This window comes from Parus major, chromosome 6, assembly GCF_001522545.3.
Source record: "Parus major isolate Abel chromosome 6, Parus_major1.1, whole genome shotgun sequence".
NCBI classification, from domain to species: domain Eukaryota; kingdom Metazoa; phylum Chordata; class Aves; order Passeriformes; family Paridae; genus Parus; species Parus major.
The window spans coordinates 5,648,838-5,670,206 of NC_031775.1; the positions used below are offsets into that span (position 1 = coordinate 5,648,838).

A 21,369-nucleotide genomic window follows, 5' to 3' on the forward strand; every position below is an offset into this window, starting at 1 on the left:
TCAGCTGCCTTAAAGGTAAAGCTACCCCATGACACAGGTGGGTGTTCAGATGTAAACACAGCCGTGCAGATGAAGTCTGGTGAAGGTGGTTTTCAAATGCCCAGCAGGTTAACCAGCTTTTCTTTAAAGGGAGGAAGCTTTGGTAGCAGTGCCTACCTGCATGGAGAGCAGTGTCAGACTACCACAGCCTTTTGGTAATTAATCACAGATTATGAAGGACAGCAGAGAGGATTTTCTCCAGAATTTTTTTCCAAAAGTGGTTTAACAGTTTCTCAAAAGGTGGAGAAGTTGACAGATGGTGCAATACCCTGAAATATCTATGGGGTAGGAATGTACTACCAATCCAGACTCTATTCTGTATGATATGTCCATGCCCGAATACTTGGTGTCTATGGTTTGGTGCATTTTTATTTTTAAGCAGCAAAATTAGTTTCCAAAATATTTCTATGTCTTTCCCAAACTAGGCCTACTAAATTATTGCTAATGGGGGTAATGGTTCCTTTAGCTACCAGCTTCCCAAGTTAGACTTTAGCTTATGGTGTTCAAAACCAAATCAGCCCCTCCACTGTTGCAGTTGCCCATGTTTCTGGCTCACAAACCCCACACCAGTAGTGAAATGCATCCTTTTTCTGCTCCTTGCCCCAAAAAATTAGTGCTAATGAGCACAAGAAGACAAATCAGTTCTGAAGCTTCTATGTGAGACAGTAGGAAGAACTTTTGAAAAGTGGCTGATGGAAAGAGAGGGAACTTCACCTTTGTTTGTTTGTCTGGCAGGCAGTGTGCCAAGGCAATTGTGTGCCCTGAGGCCATGTGTCAGCTGAAATTTGAGGCAGGTGGAAAGCTGACTTTGAGGATGGCTTGAACAATAAGTGAGCAGCACAAACACTTCCACCCCTGCACTGCTTTTGTTTTCAAGCTGTTGTGCAGTAGACACTCCAAAGTTGCTTATTAGAAGTCTGTGAAGAGCTGGAGGTGCTGAGATGATACAATCAATTGATTTTATTGGGCAAAACAAAATCCCTGAAGACGCTTTCTGAGCACAGAGTGGCATTTCAGGGCTCTGTGACAGGTCTGAGTTGGGGCAGGGAGGGAGGAACCAGGCCAGAGCAGTAAGGTAACATTTCTAAACTGAGGTTTTCCTGGGCAGCAAACAGAACAAGTAATAAATTGAAAAATTGCTATAGATGCATTTAATCAGGGTAATTGGAAAGCCTTTTTTAGGAGTTTAGTTTGTATTACCCAGCTCAGTGTAGAGAAATGGCGAGTGCATCGTCATGTCAGTTTCAAGTGTTGATAAAACAGTGAGTGATTGCCTGCTTTTTATCACCTCCCTGAGTGAAATTTTTCAAGTTAGAAGTTGCTGTTTCTGTTAAAGGAATGAACATTTAAACATTTAGGTGGATGGGAGTTTTTACAAACTGTCCACAAAATTAAAAATAACAATACGTAATTAAATTTTTGTCAGCTGATGTAACCTCAGGCTGCTGATAATTTCTATTCTAGAAAAGCTGGACTAATATGTTCTGGCCATAAAATGAGAGAGAAGGCCCAGTCAAACCATAACGTTTCTGCCTTTACTAATTTTTAATATTCTGTAATTATTATTAATTATCAATCTATATTATAGATCTTTTGATCTATCAATAAATTTTGAGATTAAGACTTAAATAATTGTCATAGTGAATATTTAAATATTTTCCATTTCAAGATATGTTTGTACTGATCTGTTTCTATCACAGGGTTTTTCTTTGGTAAAATTATGTTTTTCAACATTAAATATACTCCTTAAGAGTAAAATCTTGATTATCTCAGCTCCAAATCTCCTAAGCTCTGTTTAGAAGGTGAGCTCTCAGCAGCAAATGGTACAGTAATTTTTCATCCTACTTAAAATGGAGATAAAGAATTTCAGTTGAGTAGTTAAAGGCATTTTCTTTCATCACTTTCTTTCATGCTAAAACAGTTCATCTCAAAACTTCTTGCTGGTTCACCAGCAAGATATTTATTACCATTGTAAATTTATTTAGTACCTTCTTGACTTTACATGACTTTAGATTGTTAAATTACTATCAAACATAATAATCGCTTTCAAAGAGCACAATAAAGCTAAACATCTGTAAGAGTGCTACCAGGTGCTGCAATATAATCTCAGTTTAAAAAAGTGAAACTCAAGTTTTTAGGGATTCTTGTATGTTGCATACTCAGAGAAGATGCATTAATAAAATTAATACATGTATTATTGAGCTCTGTTCCTATTTGGAATGCAAATTCAAGCTGGCTTTAGGAAGTGTCAAGATAGCTGCAGAGTGGCTGAAAAAGAAATGTCAGATATTGATTCAGATTTGCTGTACCTCTGCCCTAGGACAACTTTATGATGCCTGTAAGGAGCCTGTTTTCTGTCTGGAGCACGTCATCTCTCAAAAGTTGTATTGTAATAAATTATCTTGTGGGTGTGCTCATAGTGGCTCATTTTGCTGTGAATTTTGAAATACTATATTCAGAAATATGTGCAGCCTTTTTTTGAGAATTGCTGTTACATCTTCTCTCCCAACGGTACTTTTATAATTATTTTCTTTTAATAGGAAGCCAGAAAAATATTTGCCGTAGCAAAGCTTAGAAGAACAAACTTAAGGAGTTATATCCAAAACACCATGGGTTTTAGGTCATAAGGGTGTGCATTTTTAAAAAGTACTAAATTATCTCTTGCTGCTGAAGAGGATGATCTTGGGGGGGGCTACAAGCTGCTGTTTTTGTATAAGTAGATGCTGTAAAAAGAGTGCCCTCAAAACACTGTGCTGATTGAAATGATGTTTGTGCATTGCAATCCTTCACTTAGAACAGTACTATCAAACAAATGGCTTTTCTTTGGCTCATTTTACCCTCCATTCAAATGCCAGTTTGGTTAAATGCAATACGCAACAGTTTTGTGAACCATCCTGCACTGGATTAACCGTTAGTGAAAGAAGAAAAAAATATTTAAACCCAAAGCCTAACTTTAAAATGGAAATGAAAAAAAAAAATCACTGTGTTTTTGTGTCTTTATCAGATACAAAATGTTTATTTTGCAAATGTGTTCTTTTCTGTGGCTCTGGCTTCCTTGTCTGCAAGGGATGTATTTTAAAATTTTGACTGAGTTGTTAATTACAGCAATTTCTTACACTAACGAACTTTGAAGATCCCTGGAGAAATCTCAGTTCTTATGGAGAAATCCATGTGAGATTAAAAACCAGTGATGTGTGTTTAGGGTGCAATGACAGAAGTAATGATGCTGTGTGTTCATAGCTGTGCCACTTCCACAGAGAGTTTATTTTCTTTGTTAGTATTATGAAGTTCAGGAAGAAAACACTTAGTGCCTCTTGTCAAAAAGGTTTCAATGAAGACCATGCAATAATTAAAAGCTGATCTTTCCAGAGGGAATTGGAACAAAAATAATGCTGAGTCTTTAACCTGGGGGAACAGCAGCCACTGCATGGGAAAGGGCAGGCCTTGGATAAATGCCCAGATGTTTTACAAAATGTTGGAGCAAGTCCAGAATCAAATAAGGCAGCTGGCTGGGGTGGGATGAAATGCACTCACTTGCTGGAGTTTGCAGGGGACATTCCTGGGTTTATGATTTTAGAATAACCCAAGGTAGAAGAGCTCTCAGGAATTCCTGAGGAGGAGTTTTCCTTGCCCCAGAATGTCTGCAGTGCTCAGAGAGTTATATTGGCTGGTAAATCCAGCACAATGTGATGCTGGAAAGTGACAAGAAGTACTTTTGGCCAACAGGATTAAACAATTGCAATCTCTTATTTACAGTCAGGAAAGTTATAGTGAAACTGGGTTTTATGTGCACAAATGAGGGCAGGAGAGCAAAGAATGAAAATGAAGAGACTTGGGGGGTTCCAGGTGGGCGTTCTCACGTGCCAGCCCATTGATCTGAGAGCTCTTGAACTCATTATCTTCCTTTTCAGCTGAGTATAATCAGCATTAGGCTTGTAAGTGAATGGAAATTCTGTAGTTCAGCACTGTGTATGAAAGTCTTCTTGGCAGGCACTAAGCACTTTGTGTGTGTGTTAGGTTGGGTCTTGCTTTATTTAACAAGGCAGTTCAGTGCTTGCCAAACTGTTTAGTATACTGACTCTCTTGGAATTGAGCATTTTCCCCTGACTTGCGACTAAACCAGAAGTTTTGCGTTTCCATGACAGTTATCCTAAGGTTACTTGAGGCTTGATCAAGGTTACTTGATCAATTTTTGTGGATGACAAGTCCCTCCTGGACAGCTTTGATTGGGTAAGGCTTTTTTACAGCTATGTGATAGCTGCATGATGGATGTAATTGCAATAACATTTTTGTGTCTATACTATAATTTGGTGAATATTTGGAATTTTCTATTTTTCTAGTAAAGGTGGGAAGCATCACAAGGAACAAAAGGATAAAAAGTTGAAGGGGTATCAAAACTAGAATAGATTTTCCAGTTTCCATTTTACATGGTTAACTGTCTGAGGTCCAGGTAATACAAGATCTGATTCAAAACTCTATTATCTATAAATTTAAATTATAAAATTAATAATAACACCACTGAGTTCCTTCAAAGGGAAAATGTAGCTTTAATCTTAAATGACAAAATCTCCAGGTGGTCTGGGGAGAGACTTTTAAAATCCTTCCCATTTGGCTACTTTGATGCTCCTTATAGATGTCTCCTGTATTCAACTACGAGCTCTTGCTGTTTTATATTTGTATCTTCTATTTGCTATAATATTTACCAGTTACAGGGCTGTCACAGCTCTTATATTGTGTAAAACTGTGAGTACCCTGAGCAGAAGGGAATTTAATACATGGAATGCATGACATTTTTGATGACTCTGACCCTTTGGATGGCTGTCAGTGACTGCTTGTCCTTTTCTGTTACTTCTGAACATGTGGGTGACCTTTGAGCTCTGGATGACCTCTGACCTTTTGGCAACATTTTGAGCCCATTCTGACCTTTCAGTGACCTTTGATCCTGCAAGACCATTTGTCCTCTTGCAGTGACCTGTGACCCAGGATGACATCAGAACTTTGGGGATGACCTTTGATTCCTGAATGACCTCTAGTTTGTTTTCTATTAGGATTCTGTTAGCCTGTCCAGCTCCTTCACCAGGGCTGAGGTCTTGACTATAAGAACAATGAAAATGCTTAGATGATCCAGAAGTGGTGTTTATCCTCCCAAAAATAGCTAAGAAAGCGCAAGTGAGCAGTGACCAAACTGGTCTGGAATTGAAATCCAGCCTCATACATTCTGTTTCTCCTCTCTGCACAGGCAAACAATACAGAAGATGCAGGAGGAGACAGACTCACATTGCTAAGGTAGGAAGAAAGCATCTTTTGGTTTAACTTCTTCATGGAAACTTTTCATATCTCACAAGAAATTAGTATACTATACTACTCTAATGTAATTACACTTGGTTTGTTGGAGATTTGCTGGACAACAACCTAAAGAGTAAAACTTCTCAAAGTCTAAATGCTGATATGTATCAGCTGTAGGCAGATAAATGCAGGCCACTGTTACCAGCTGACTCCCAAAAAAAGTGTTGTTGATTCCTGGGTGGGTTTCTCACGTGGAGTTTTTTTCCCATATTCCTCTAGTGTTTTATTTTGCTTATAAATTCCTATAACCATGGGTCATGTCTTGGTGTGACCTGAGTGGCCAGGAGGAGCAGTCTGGTGTCAGGAAGTGTTTAATGAATTTGCAGTGGGGTGGGGTTTTATCAGTAAATACATCAATAACTGAAATCCTTTGCTGTGTTTTTGCCAGGAAGACTTGGCTTTTATGAGACTGGCATTTCTCTAAGCAAGCAGCTTTATGTTATGCCCCAAGACTAGATTTCCTTGCATCATTTATCTAGCAGACTTGTCTGACCACAGGGACATAGATTAGCAAAAAAAAATTCTTGAAGGAATATTTTATCCATGAAAAATAGAACCACAGTTAGATCTTCCACACCATTAGCATGTTGGAGTAAAAACACATGGACTATGCTAATAGCCAAGCCACTGAAAAGTCATGGTACACATCCCAGTCTTTAAGATATTGTGAGGTTTTTTCAGTGACCAAGTTTTTTTTTTTAAATTCTTCAATTAAACAGCTGAGGAAAAGATGTTATAGTTCAGAACAATTTCAAGTATTTCCCAGATATTTTGTACTGCCAGATACTGCTGAGGTATCCCACTTAATATTCTATTTGCTTTGTCAGTAATGCAGGAGATTAATAAACCACATTAGGTAGGAAATAGCTTTTTGAGAGAAGTAGGAAAGATAATTCAAGGTTTTAGACAAAGCCATTGAAGCAGAAACAGGCTGGCATTTCCCAAAAGCTAATCAAATACTAGCAGAGCAATGAGGGAGTGTAACACATCATTTGGAAGTCAAAAGTCAAGGGAAAAGATTTTAAAAGATACTTTAAAAATCACTGCTTCCATTTGCCAGCAGACAGCACCTCCCAATGTCAAGCCTCTCACTACAGAAATTACCAAGTCATGTTGAAACAATCATCTGTTCTGTGACGGGGCATCTTTTGAATCAGTGATTGCTTAGGTCTGGTGGAGGACCTGCACATGCTCCTCACTCATTGCTGGATCTGAGACAGAAATTTTGATTGTTTTATTTCTACATTTTTTGATAATAGTCAAACAACTGGCAATTGTTTTTTTCTGGTTACACTGAATTTAAGTTCTGCCTGTTATACTGTTGGTAAGTAATGGTTTGGATGTCTCTCTGGGTTATAAAACAATTGAATTTCAGTAGCTGAAATGAGAGGAGAAATAAAAATTAAAAAAAAAGTGTGTGTAAATGTATTTTATAAATATTGAAGTATATCATCAGGGAGGCTGTGACTGCTCACCTTGAACTCTGGTGGAGCTAGGGCACTCTTCTCAGGGATTTAAGGTCAAAACCCTTCAGATACAGAGTGGAATTAAAGCAAATTTTTTTGTCTTATGTTTATGCCATAGATTTTGAATTAAAAAAATTGTTTAACTCCCAAATATTTTTTGAAAATTCTTGTGCTATGATTTTGTTTCTCTAATGGAAATTTCTGCAGAGCCCTATGTTCTATATTTTTGAGACATCTAGATTCACATTTCTTACAGAATTTAATGTTCATAGATGTGCATTCTTTTACGCCCAAGGTCTGGTGAAGGTCAGCAAAAGGCTTTTCTTTTCCCCCCCACTAGGAACATTACTGGAATATGCCATTCTTGAAAGCAATGCTTTATTATTTGTTTAAGAAGTATTGTAAAGTGGGCTGATTGCTGATGTGAATTTTCTCTCTTGTTTGCATTCATTTTAACAAAACTAAGTAAATGCTGTTGTTAAATATTCACTCTGCAAGCCCTTAGGCCAGTCAATAAAGCTGTAACCCCAACTGTCTGTTACTCTGTTGAAGTGAAAATGCACAGTAATTTGTTTCTAGTGAAAGAGGATGAATGAATCACTTGGCCATTTAGTTTGAGGTAGTGTCTTGTCTGAGCATAGGCTGGAGCACCTGAATGAAGTGAGCTGATCTACAGTAAGCAGGGGCATTATTTACATTGAGCTCTACTGTTGGTCTAAAAAAATATCCAATGCCAAGGTCACTTCTGAAAACAGCTTTCAGATGTGACAGTCTGCTCCCAAAAGATGTGTACTGCACAAAGACCAAAACCCATGAAATAAGTGTGTAGGACAGAGAGCTGCAGCCTCAGTCTGCTGTGATGGGAATAAGTATTGCAATCAAGAACTTGCTGGGTGTATTATGAAGCTTTCTGATTCTGAACCAAAATGTTGGTATTTGCCATAAAGTCATCTTTTCCTTAAGTCAAAGCACAGGGAATTGCTGCCTAGTTTCTCAGTAAATACTCAGTAAAGAATGATGCTCTCAAGAGTACACAATTGGGCAAGGACAGGAACTCTTCCTTAGCTTTCCCAAATTGATGGCTGGTTCTGAACTGAGAGCAAGGCTAGCTACCACACACCTTCTTTCATATTCCTGACATGGAGTATGATCCTTGTCTGGAATGCCTTTGTGCTGCTGCTTTTATAACACAAGCAGTTTCAGAGAGAACAGGATGATGCTTCCCTTTTTTAGTTACTTCAGTCATGTGCTCTGATAGCCCAGAACTGAAACTTGTCGCAGTAATTTAACATTTATTAAATTCCTTTTGTCATGGAAAAATTAGGACATCTCACTAGGTGGGTGAGCAAGTTACAGATTTCTGTGACTTTAATTCTGTGTACCAAGAGTTGTCTTTCATTTACTGTTACACCCCTGTTAAAGCAAACCAGTATGATGCCATGGGATTCCTGTCAATTGATTTTCTGTTGTGTTTCATAAAGGCATAAGTTCAGGGCACATGCAAATCTCTCAGTTTAGAAATCAGATTTACAGAAATGTGTTTGATAGATGTCCACAGTGTGTTTAGCAGAATCCCTAATCCCTATGTTAAATTAGTTATTAGGGGAAAATAAAAGTGTCTGTCTTAGGGGACAGATTATTAGCATACACAGGAATCTTGAAATGCTGCAGGATATTTTTTTTTTTTGGAAAATGAAACAATCAAGGCAAATCCATCCTGCTGGGCTTTGGTTTTTATTACTGTTTTAATGTAAATGCTGCTTATTAAAACTAATTAGGTTTACCTGCTCTGCTGGCTAAATTTGAGGAGATACACCCTGTGTCACTGTAACCAGGGCAGTGTCACCAGGCTGGCTGTGCACGCTGCTGAATGCTGCTGAATTGAGCAGACACAAATAGCACTCTTGTTGTTATGGGAAACTGTTCTTTTGTCCTGCCTATTCCAATGCCAGAATAATCATGTTGCCTTTTGGAAAGAGATGTGCAGACTAACCAGAGCCCTTAGAGTACAAAATACTAGAGATACAAAGCTGACATACCTTGTCACATCTATCAAGGATGTTTTGTCAGAAACTGCCTAGGGATTAACAATCTAGCAGGTCCACCAAGACAAGTCTGAAAAGGATTGAAGTGTATTTTGAAGGAAAAGATCACAAGGTTGATGTTTCTTTTCCCTCCTTTGCTTACCAGATGCTCTTTTCATAAAACGTGCAAAGATGGCAATTTGTAGTGAAGACCAAAAATGGCAAAAAACAACAAGCAGTGGCAAGTGTGTGATAAAGCTTTTCATGGTCTTTTGTCCTCTGATCTGATGTTTTGTCTGTTCACACTTTGTTTTAAACTGCTGGATTTTTTTTTTTTTCTTTGAATTAGGAAGATTGACCAAGGTTTAGAAATCTGTGGTTACACATTAGGCTTGAGATACTCATGCCTCTTGGAGAACAATGGAACTACTTTTAGGGTTTTGCTTGTTTGTTTTATTTTGGTTTTGCTACTTTTTTTGTCTTCTCATGTACAAAATATAGGAAATTAAAAATCTGGTTTTCACATTTTCTTGATAATGAGGTAAATGATGAAGACTTATTAGTCAATAAAAGCTCTTGGATTTGCATAAGTCTCCCAAAACCACTTTTTACATTTTCTAGGTAAGAATGTTTAAGAAATTCACTGTTTTGTATGTTTGTCCCCATGCATTCATGTGTACATGGGATTACCTTGGTGTTAGCTGAAGTGATGTAAAATTCTACATGAAGCCTTCTTCCCTTTCATTTTAAAAGGCTTTTTTTGCTGCTTGATATGAATTTAACCCAAGTTGGCTCCCTCACGTCCATTTGGAATGACCTGTTTTCATCACTCTTCTACTCCACAGCTTACATTGGCCTTTTGAAGTTTTGGGGCTTTTATTTTTTTTTTTTTTGGGTTTTTTTTTTTTTTGGTTTTTTTTTTGTGTGGTGGTTTTGTTTTTCCTACAGTAATGTTTGTAACAGGATTTCTTTCCCTTTATGGAATCACGCTGGTCAAGAGAAAGCAAGTGCAGTAATTTTGGGTGCTGCCTGTGGGCATGGAGGGATAGATAGATCCAGGCTAAGCAGACACATTCATGTCTTCTCTGATAGGTGAATGGTTATGGGGAGTGTGATCCACTGTCCAGAGCCAAATCAGCCCTGCTGGATTCTGACACAGGGAATGCCACAGGGAATTTTTCAAATAGTTTTAATGGAGACGCAGACAGAAATTATGGAACAACCCTTTCTAAGCAGGCATTGTGCCAAAGGTCAAGCCTTCATTTCTAACTGTTAAGAAGGATAGAAATTGGAAAAAAATAAATTACAAAGGAAAACTTTTGAGTATTTTCCAAACAAAAGAGAATAGTTTTCATTCAGACTAGTAAAATTAAATCCAGTAGCAAGTGACACGTGCAAAATCCTTGGAAAGTGTTGCTGGCAATTTGTAAATTTACAATTTACAATTGTAAGTTGTAGCTCAGTAAATTCTTTTCCAGCTTTGAGACTTTGAGAGTAAAACTATGCAGAAGTTTTAGGTTACCAGATTTTAATCTGCAAGTATACTTCTCTGAATATCCCTCATTTCCTCTTAACATCAGTCATTAAAATTTGCTAACTTCCCTTTCTTCAGAGGGCATGACAGACTGAGGAAATAGCAGTTTTCCAGACTTTATGCCAAAGCAAAGTTTTACCTTAATTGCTGTCAAGCAGTTTGTTTTTCTCACAGCCGTACAGCAGGTGTCTGTATCTCAGCAGAACAGTGCCTGGTAAATTGAATGAGGCAGGCACTAATATCCCTGAGAGTTGAAGCTGCTTTGAGGATCATGAGTCATATAACTGTGTGGCAGGAGCTGAAGAAATAGAATTACAGAAACTGTTTTCCTATTGATTTCTTATGAAAATAGAATTTATGTAACTTAGAGCTTTGTTTAGTCTATGTAAAAGTGCAGACAATCCTGTTTACACCAGGGACTATTTTGAGCTAGAAAACTCATAATTCCTCCAAAGGTTGAGGTTGGGCTTGCTTTACTTAGTACTTAGGGTCCATCTCTCCTATCAAACAGTACGGTTTCATTGCTGGCATAGCTGTGCACCTCTCTAAACTGCTCTGGAATAATGGGGCTGCATCTCTGATCTAGCTGGTGACATATCTTGACTGGGAACTTGAGTAGAATCACCTTGGGCAATAGATATTTTTGGGGTGAAAGGTGTATAAAGCACCACAGGGAAGCATTGTGTGGTGTGACTGTCCCTCAATATATTCACCCATTGTGCAAGAACCAATCAACATACACATGAGATATTTGGTTTTGTTGTCATTCTGCAGAATGGGGTGCCACTCATTTCAGGATGCAAGCACAGCCATTTATACAAAAAGGTAACAAACACTGGTAACAAAGAAATGGGTGATTTGGTCACTCACACTTACATAGCAAAACTCACAATATGTGTGTGGTGGTCTGGGTCCAGTTCATTATACTATCATTTACATACACAAATTTCCCTAGGAGTAATTTTTAGCTTTATAATTGTCTAAGCTAGCTTAAGATCCTATTTTCATCCTATCTACTACCATAAAGTTATTATTTAACCTTTTACTCTATTAGAGTTTTGGCTTGAATCTATTTGAACAATTAATTATCAATGAAATAATGATTTCCAGTATTCTCTTCCTGGGGGCTCTTCATTGCTCTGGTGCTCTGGCACCTTGTTGTCATGGTTTCAAGACCAACTCACACTTCCTGTGAGCTTTTTGTGGGTTTTTAAACACCATGTGACATCAATATAAACCCAAGGATTTTCCTAACTGGAGTTAATTGGTAACTCTCATTTGAGTGTTCCTTTTGCCAAGTGTAGCTGCTGATCATGTTTCTGTTCAGAAATATTTTATGATGTCATGCAACTTGCTAGGAAAAAGTTGTGTTTTCTCTTAGCTCTGGATGGTTTCTATGGGAGAAAATTCTCCTCCAGAGAAACCATAAGCCTGTTATGCCAATGAGGAAAAAAAATCCAGAGAATGGGTTCAAGAAACACGTTCCCAAGTTAGAGCCCTTGTTGAGGAGAATAGATTTCAAACATGTGTTAAATATGCTTTAAATTACAGACTTGGATTCCTCTGGAACTTCAAGTACCTTTGCACCTTTTTTTCTAATAAATTTTTCTTTCTTTTTCTGTTGCTGAATCAAACAAAATCTCCGTGGTGTGAGAATTGCTAATTGGGCTTTCCAATTACCATAAAATTTGTCAGTGCTTTATAAAGTGTGTTGCTGTTGTTTGCTGTAGTGATAGTGTAATTAAAGCAGATGCAAAATATATAAATAGCCAGCTCTTTCTGCATGTGCCATTCCTCTGGGCTGTGTGTGGAGCAGCCCTTGGCTCCAGGAAACAGGGTCGTTCTGATGTTAATGGCAGCTCATTATGCCAGCATAAGCAGCTGTGGGAATGCAGCCGGGTACTGGGCTCTGCTTTTGGAGCTCTTCCTCAGCCTCAGAGGGATTTAATGAGCAAATTGTTCTTCCCATAGGGAGGGGATGAAAGAAAGTGTCTCAAAGCTGATTTTATTTGCTGCTGAAACAAAGTCAGAGAGCAGAACTCTTCAACTACTTGAATTAATTTTGGCTTTCTACACTAACTTTTGCATTTTGCATTTTTCATGACTCAGACTGCATGGGTAAGATGGTATGCAAAGATTTTTTCTTAAAATGAGAGCTGTCAATGTGGAATATTTTAGATTTTGTTTTTATGGTCAAATAAGTTTTTATTTTGCTCTTTGTGTGATTTGTTATTCTGAGCATTATTGAAGAGCTGTGCTGTCCATTGACTTTGTTGCTCTCCCATAGATGCTTCTTTTAAAATGGCCTAGGTTTGGAAATAATAGTCAATGAATTTTATAAACTCCTTTCTCAGAAATGGCCTTAAGGCCTGTGGTTTTCTTCTAGTGTGACATTAATGCTGTTTGTGACACAGGAGGACTGTCAAGAGAATTTGAAAATTAGAGATATGAATCATCATGAAAACAGTGGTAATGTCATTTTCCATGACTGCTGGTCTGTGATGTAACTCTGTATCAGATATTGGTTTATTACTGAGAATAGAAATTCAGTGGGATGGGAAAGTTCCCTAATCCTCCTTGATGATTTATTTGATGCCAAAAGCCATCTAACTGTTTAATTCCATTTAATTCTTTTGGAGTAATTTAGTAATTGAGAGTAATGTCACAAAAACCTCTCTGCACAGGAGGATGAGAATACCAGTTATTTATTGCAACAAATTTCAAAACATTTCCAGAGAGGATGAACATGGCCAGAAAGGTGTTTCTGTTACTTTTCTCAGATTGCTGAAGAGTGGATTATTTGGCCAGTAAATTAATTACCGACTTTCATTAAATGTTCTGAACCTAGAATTGAAGGCACTTTTACAGCACTAGCAATAAAGTGCTGTACAAGTATGTAAAGCCTCTGATTTTGCCTTATATTTTATTAAATAATTAATCATTTGATCTAATATTTCAACTTCCCTGAATCCCCAGCATATTGGGTTGAAATGCTGTCTGTTTGGCTTTGACTTTCTTGTGATCTGAAGATTCAATGATGGTTAACTTCAATCATTCAATTAAGTCAATAATTAATAATGATTAATTAATTCAATTAAGTCTTTGGCTCTTTATGAAGTAATGAAATAATTTTGGTGGCTAACAAAAATATTTGGTATTGCTTTTCATTGTATTACAGTACTGGACATTTGTGATAAAATGTTTCTGGGGATAATTAAAGGGATGAAGTCCAAATGCTTTTGGTATGACCAATGAGATTGCTGTGGAGGCCCTTTCTAATAAACAGGGCAACATTTTCTTTTACTACTCAGGTGGTTTGAGGGCAGTTTTTATTCTGCAGAGAAGGCTCAGAAAATTTTTGTTACTAAGTAAATGTCTCAATAACTTCTCATCACATGCCACAGGCTTATGCCTGGATGGAATAAGTGAAAAGCATTAGTCAAAGCCCAGATTCCTGGAGAAGAAGTAATTCTTTCTTTCAATTTGACTTTTGCAGTAAATATTTTAAGTGTTTTAATATTTATGGTTAAATGTGTTTTGCATTTTATGTAGAGTATGATTTTGAGAAACAACTGTGATATAAATTTCTTATATATGGCCAGTAGCATTAATTAATTAGAAGTTGTGCCCTTACATACCATACCATCTGAGTCCTGCCTCAGGAGTGTGTTGTCATGTAAAGCCACACCAGCATAGGCCTGTAATGGTGGACAAGTATACACTAAAATAGCCTTTCCAGTTTCTGGCAGCAGGAAGAAGATTTGGATTTGATTTAGAGGGGCAATTCTGTGCACTGCTTGGGTTCTGAAAATGCTAGTGCTCAGTGGCCTTTCCTTGAGTCAGACAGCCCCTGAGGAAGGAAAGGTGGACTGCAGGCTCCAAAGTGGCACCTGGACCACTGGTGGGCAGGGCAGACATCCCTGGTAGTGCAGCTGTGGCTGATGAAAGCTCTGGGTGTGTACATGGTGTATGCAGGGCCCTGGATCTGAAAGGGGCTCAGACCTTATGGCCAGGGCAGGAGGGGCATCAAGGCATTCAGTTGTCACACCTGGCTCAGACTGCTTTGTGTGTGCAGGGTGGGTGATGTACCTTGATTCATCTGCAATTTAGTACTTAGTGTTTCTCTTCATGACTGCTTGTTATTTTCCCTGACATTCTGATGATTTCTGTATGAAGCACTGACAGTCATTTACCACATTTCCCAAGGAATGTTCCATTTTCATTCAGAGCTTCCCAAAGCTTTGGCATTTTTGCATCATATGCATTGCATGTATTTTTCTTCCACATAATACAGTGATAGAATGAAATAAGAGTATCTCTCAAAACTGATTATTTAATTTCCATTTTCTATATAAGGGGTTCATAAGGAATAACTTTTTTTAAAAAAACCAAACAAGGCTTTACCTACTACCTCACACTATAACTGCTGTAAAAGTGAGCTTTCTGAATTTCTGGTTTGCTGCTATTGTAATATGTAGAAGTGGACGTGTCAGAAGGGACATTTTACTTCCTAGATTTGAAGTCCAGTAGTTTTCCAGACAAATAGCATATTCCTGAATTATTGGAAAATTCATGCTGATACTTCACAATGACTAACTGCATGTCACCTCTTATATTTGTTGGCTGCAATAAATGGCTGTTATTTGCAATTTCTAATTTCTGTTATTTCTACTTTTCTTTCTCTGCGAAGCACTAAATACAGTAGCCTGAAAGTGGGAGACTTTAAATATTAAAGGGAGAAGACAGCGATTACATTGAATGCAGGCAAACATTCAATCATGCTGCTATTATGTTTTAAATCAATTGTGATATATAATCTGTTTGATGATTTTGAGAAATATTTTTATTTCCGAGAAGACTGATAATTGGATAATTTATTCTTTTGTGAGCACAAAGGAACAAATGCATTTTTTATTTTTTATCTTGGCAGTTCTATGAAGCACAAAATACACAATTGCAATCTTGTTAGGGTTCAGATTCAATGTTGAAAAACCTAAGGTGTCTTCAGAGAAAGTTCTGAAAAGTTTGCTACTTATGCTTCTGACTTGGTTGTTCTAGAGACTATACTAAAGAGGTCACAGGAAAGACAATATCCTCACTGAAATTCAGACCATAGGTTTATTTTTTTTTGCTTATGATTATACATTCTTTCTTTACAAAATAAAATCTGAGAAAAAGTTTTAGTTAAGCCCTTACAATTGTCAGCTTTCATCCTTTACCATTTTCAGGTTAAAAATGTGATTAAGCAGCAGAGAATCTCATTAGAACTGTGTGCTGCAGACGTTTACTCTTGGATAAATCTTTCCAGCAAGATCCTCAAAGTGCCAAAATACTGCTTTTTTTAATGCTTCTCCGTTAAAAAATCAAATCAATGACTCCTTCACCACCTGTCCTGAAGAGAATTAAATTGATAGAGGTTTTCAGAGCAGTAGCCAGAATGCCTTTCTCTCCCCCAGTCATGTTTTGAATTCTTTATATTTTATTTCTTCTTAATTCTTTGGTGCAGAAAGTTTACTACTTTTTTTCAAAATCATGATTTTGTATAAAAAGTGCTTCCATTTTTCTCAGCTCTTCAAAACACTACATCCCTTTATAGTCCATAGTGTCCTGCGGTAATGGTTGGCATTACGGTTTCTAATTTTTCTTGTGGGTTTCATTTTAAAGGATTTGTTCAGATGAGCAAGGACTGCCTTGAAAGGTGATAACAGAGTTTTAATGAAACTGTATATAATTAAAATGATAAATAGGAAAATTTGCTGCAATGTCATTTGAGAATATTTTAAGCCCTCAGTCTGGTCATGTCTGAGCACCTAGGAAGACCACAGAAGATTTTACAGGCTTATAAATGTGTCGTGTGGTTTTGCTGGGAAAGCAGATGGTGCAGGAACACAGTGGGTGGGCTCCTGGATAATATCCATCCAAAGCACACAGCCTCAGGTGTCACAGAGCTCTAGGGAAAACAGAGGGTGGTTTTGCAGTGATACTGGATATTTTTGGGCTGACAGGTAAGGGCTAAGTTCACACCTTGCTCCTGCCAGGGCTGAGATGAGGTCAAGGGAGGGTTACAGGAACCAGAGGTGCACCAAACTTGCGGGTTCTCTAAGCCCACAGGCTCCAGGATGAGAGGAGGTACCGTTGTCCTGCAATTTAATGTGTGATGGATAACTTGTTTAGTCTCCCTTCAGAGGAGCTTAAAGGTGTGAGGAAGGTTAATAAAAATATCATGAAGTGGTCACCAAGGAAATATGAGCTTCTTAACACTTCATTCTCCCTTGTTGAATTAGATTCATCTGCCCGTTTCAGTCTTTTTCCAATGAGTTTGCTCAGATTGATGACAAAATAAGCTTCATTTTAAAATACACCTTGAAACCAGCAAGGCATTTTTCTTATTATATATTTATAGAGTGTGTCCATGACTTGATTTACAGGAGATTTTTGTTCTAAGTGTTCCTGGTCTATGTTTCTACATGTCTGCTGCAGTCTGGTAACTGGAACTGTTGTGAAATGTAAGGAAAAGGGCAGTTTAGGATTAGTGCAGCTGTAGAGACCCACATAAGTTATACAAATCGAGTTAGGAGCTGATTAAACACTGAAAAAAGGAGCCCATGCTGAGCTCTGGCTTCACAACAGCAAAGTAAGATGTGCCTGTCGTTGTGTTAACCAGTTTAAAATTAATTTTATCCGCCCACTGTATTTGAGTTGCAGCAGTGACCACAGCAGCTGTGGTTGCAAGTTTCCAGGAGAGGTATGCTAGAAATACTTGGAAATAGCCAAATTATAAGCCCTTATGTTTATTTTTTGTTTTTCTATAAAAATTGACTTTTGTCAGTCTACAAATATTTTCATGTTAATTGAGTGAAACGTCAAGCATGTACCGGTAACATACTTTTCTCTGCTTCACAATGCTCATGTTAAATTTGAAAGTAGCACTCTGACAACACTTCAGAGGGTGGTAAACTTTGTTTTTGAGAAAGCTAATCACCTATATGTTGTTTATTTTATTAACAGTAGTCTCTCCTAATTCAGTTTTAAGTAGGCCAAAATATATTAGCCTGGACAACAGATGGGGATATTCATGTTCATCTGAAAGTAAGCACTCATATGAATATTCACACCTAGATCAACATATTTTTATGAGAAGAATGCAATTTTTGCTTAATTTTAGGGTGTACATTTGAGACATTTGATGTTTAGGCTGTTCTTTGTCATCTGAAATGCTACTGGAATACCCCTAATGTCCATCTTATCAGCACAGGCACCTGAGCTGGTCAATGACTGTTGCTTTTCTTCCTCTCCCTTTCAAATAAGGCTGTTCAGGGGAATCTAAATTTCTCATGAGGAGATGGCATTTTTGTTGCCTAATAGCTTAATAAATTCTGTTAAATCTTTCTTTTTGACTGCAAGAGCTCTGGGTTCTTTCTAAAGTCTCTCTTTCATATCCTGACATAGATCACAAGGACAGATTTATCCATCTATGTCTATCTTGGACTTCTTGTTTTGGGCATTCTTAATGTTGTTATGGTTAGGACAAAAATAATTTTTTTTTGTCAGAGAGATTCTTTCTCATGTTCCTGCTGAGTAGGAAGGAATGGTTTTATTAGGGAGGGACACAGTTTCACTGTCTTTTTTGCCTAATTTGAGAGATGATATTGACATTTCTGAGCACTGATCAGTTCCGGCATTTGTTATACTGCTGTTCCTTATGTTAAATACCGGCATTTAGACATATGTCAATACCTTCAGTTTATTTGAAGTTTTGTGTATGTTAAGATGGAGATAATATTTAGCTTTTAGTGAAGCCTTAAAATTATTGTTTAAATGTTCAGTCTGCGTTTTACTGTAGCATCTTTTCTAATGCTGTACATTGCTGTGCTCAGCTGAAGTACAAATTCTATTAAGAACAACAGCAAGTTCACACCTCAGGCATTGGTTCAGCCCCTCATGGGATCAGTGCATCAATTCACACTGGAAGTGTGATCCAGGTGGCCAAAAGTTGAGCAATCTCCTTTTTTCTCTGCATTATCTTCAAGGAGTTCAGAAAGCAGCACACTGGGGGAGACCCTTGGGTGGATAATTGTCCAGTTGAAACAGATAAATAGATGCAATTATTTGTCATGGCCCACCTAAGCAGTACTGAGGGTCAAACAGTGCATGTTTCACTGCTGGGCTCAGTGTCTGACTCTGCCTGGCCACTGCTTTCAGAGGCCAAGGCAGTGATGGGAGAGGAAGGCTGGGTTACCTCTTCTACTGGCTGGCTTTTGAACCAATTGGAAAATGCAGGAAATAAAATTTTAAGAGGAATAAAATTTTGAGGCGTTATATTTCCTGCTTCTCAGAGCCTGAGCTCCCTTTGGTGAGCGTTTCTGGGAGATGGTCACTCATGAGAAACAGACTGGACAAAAGAAAAGATTTCTGATATGCCTATTTTTAGGCAGTTTCCTATCCAGATTGAGGCAATATTTTGTCTGGTTTGCTTAAAAGCTAAAAATAATCTCTCCATGGCATGGTTGTCCCCCAGCAAAGACTTTCTGTACTGTTCCAAGCTCAGGGAGTTCATGACCTTCTGAAAGTTTCTAAAATTGTATCTAAAACTAAGGCAATAAATCAGGTTCTTATTAAAAAAATAGACATGTAGTAACACAGTGGGGCAGGAATATCTGATATAGGTGTCTGTCAAATAATGCTTGATACTAAAAGGGACCCAAATTTACCGAATTAATGAGAATCATCTGAGTATCATCAGGCCACTCAGAAAAAAAATGCCCCTCACTGGGCCAGGCTGGTGAGTGGCACCGATTTACCCAAGCATGTTATTCTCTGACTTCCTGCCAACGCAGTTTCAAGGAATATTCTGTGTATGCTATCAATTATCATATTTCTATCTTGTTTAAAAAGGAAATAGAGAGGCTAACTTAATTCAGCCTATGAATTGCCCAAGACAAGAAATGAAAATGGTATCCAAACTTGCAAATATATAGATAAATGAAGACAGGAGGCTGAAGCCACAGAGGGTGACAGCACCTTCAGATGAGCCTGCATAGAGGGATCCATAAACCTGCGGTCAGTTATGGGCTGCTTTGCTGAAGGGTTGAGGTGCCTCAGATACATTTATTGGGGTACTTACCATGAGAGATTCCACAGAAACAAAAAGAAAAATTTGTGGGGTGATTTTCTTTAAAGATTACTGGGTTCAACATTGCCATACATTAGGTTTTTTTTAAAAATAATATTGAATATGGAAATAATTACAAAGATTCTAGAAAAAAATGAGACTGAGAAGGTAACTATATATGCTCTTCAAAAAGCAAAAATAAAAATGCATTGAAATACTGTAGTATCTTTCAGTATAGTGTGTGGGATGTAATAAGCAGATTATTGCCTAAGAATTAAGCTAAAATAAATTAAAAACTGTAAGCTAAATAAATAAAATCATCCAAACTTACATATTTGAATTCTGTCAAAGCTAGAACTGCCAAAAAAATATGTTACATACATTTATTTTATCTGTACATTACTTTTTCTGAGCGGTTGCTAATCTTTGATTCTTTTCTTGATTTGAATATGAGGCAAACTGAATTAGGGGTTCCTGACATAACTTTTTTCTCATTTTCTTGACCCATTTTTCAGTACTGCCTTGGGTTAGTGGTGGGTTTTTTTTTTAATCTGCTACCTTCACTGTACATCTCACTCTTTCTTGAGATGAGATAGATATAAGTTGTTTGAATCATAATTCATGGGCTGTAAAATTAACAATCTATAATTTTTTTCTTTAGTATTCTGGATGAAATAAACCCTCAATTGATCTATAATAAATATAAGGAAAAATGTATACCTGTACACATGTTTTCCTGGCTTGTCTTCAAACAATACAAAATTTCTAGTTTTGGTAAAGCTAAAATACCATCAAGGCATGTGCTTTTTACTGAGAAACACAAGTGCTGTAACTGAACAACAAATAATTCATGTTGGGATAGTTTCTTTTGTATTTTATACTCCTTTTCTATTGATTTCTGAACTGTTCAGTCTTGCTAGATGCATTTCTCACATAGAGACAGTCCTGTGCAGAGGACTAATGAAAAAATCAAGAGTGGTAGTGATGGCATGGGAGAGACTTTTTCCTGGAAACAGAAGGGCACAACTTCTGTAGGAATTGTATTTTAGGTGGAACTTTTGCACAAAGAACATAATGAGAAACAAACTGGTAGCAACAAATACATCTTAGTTACTGTAACCATTTTGTGCATACACTGGCACTCCTGTATTTACATAGAAATGAAATAGATTAAGGGCCAGAATGTGAATATGTAAAGGTTAAATTCAGAAAATGTCAATTTTTAGAAACTGCAAGGAAGAAATTTCTCAAATAGTTTAGCAAGGTTCATTTTTCTTGGCAGAGGGAGTTGTTCTAAAGGGTGTTTACTGTTTTGTGTCATGACAGAATTGGTGAGACTGTAATTGTATGGCAGTCACCATTCTGACTTCCAGTTAAAGGATAAAAAATTTACTTTCTTCATGGTACTGCTGATAGAGAATGAGACACTTCTTGAAGTGTTTCACATTTTAAATACAGTGGTGGTTTTTCTTCTCCACAAAAGAAAGTGATTTATTTCTAGTGTCATATTTCACGTTCTCTGGTACAAATATAATAACTAACAAGCTGAGAGGTGTATGCAGGACTATCACAAGGTATCAGTGAAATATAAGTAAAGCCTGATTTTATTAAGTCAGCCAGAGATTAATGACTCCAGGACAACTGCAAAGGTCTCAAGATGTCAGTACTTATTCTTTCTTTTAACAATGAGAAGAGGAAAAAATCACAACACCAAAACATTAAAGACAGTACTGCTGCAGTTCAGATGCTTTTCTTTGTCTATTTTTAAGGAGAAGCACTATGGTAAGATTTGAAAATATGCAAAATAAATATCTGCATAATTCTGATGTAGATTTAGAGAACTGAGAT

General features: G+C 37.4%; 1 protein-coding gene across 6 annotated transcripts in view; it reads left to right on the plus strand.

Moving 5' to 3' along the window:
- Window positions 1-21,369, plus strand: part of FAM13C (family with sequence similarity 13 member C) — a 127,170-nt gene that overhangs the window by 36,710 nt on the left and 69,091 nt on the right. For all 6 annotated transcript variants that reach the window (XM_033515477.1, XM_015632885.3, XM_015632894.3 and 3 more), the window contains exon 6: window positions 5,279-5,325. In XM_033515477.1, coding sequence (XP_033371368.1) covers window positions 5,279-5,325 — 47 coding nt within the window. The remainder of the gene's footprint in view (window positions 1-5,278; window positions 5,326-21,369) is intronic.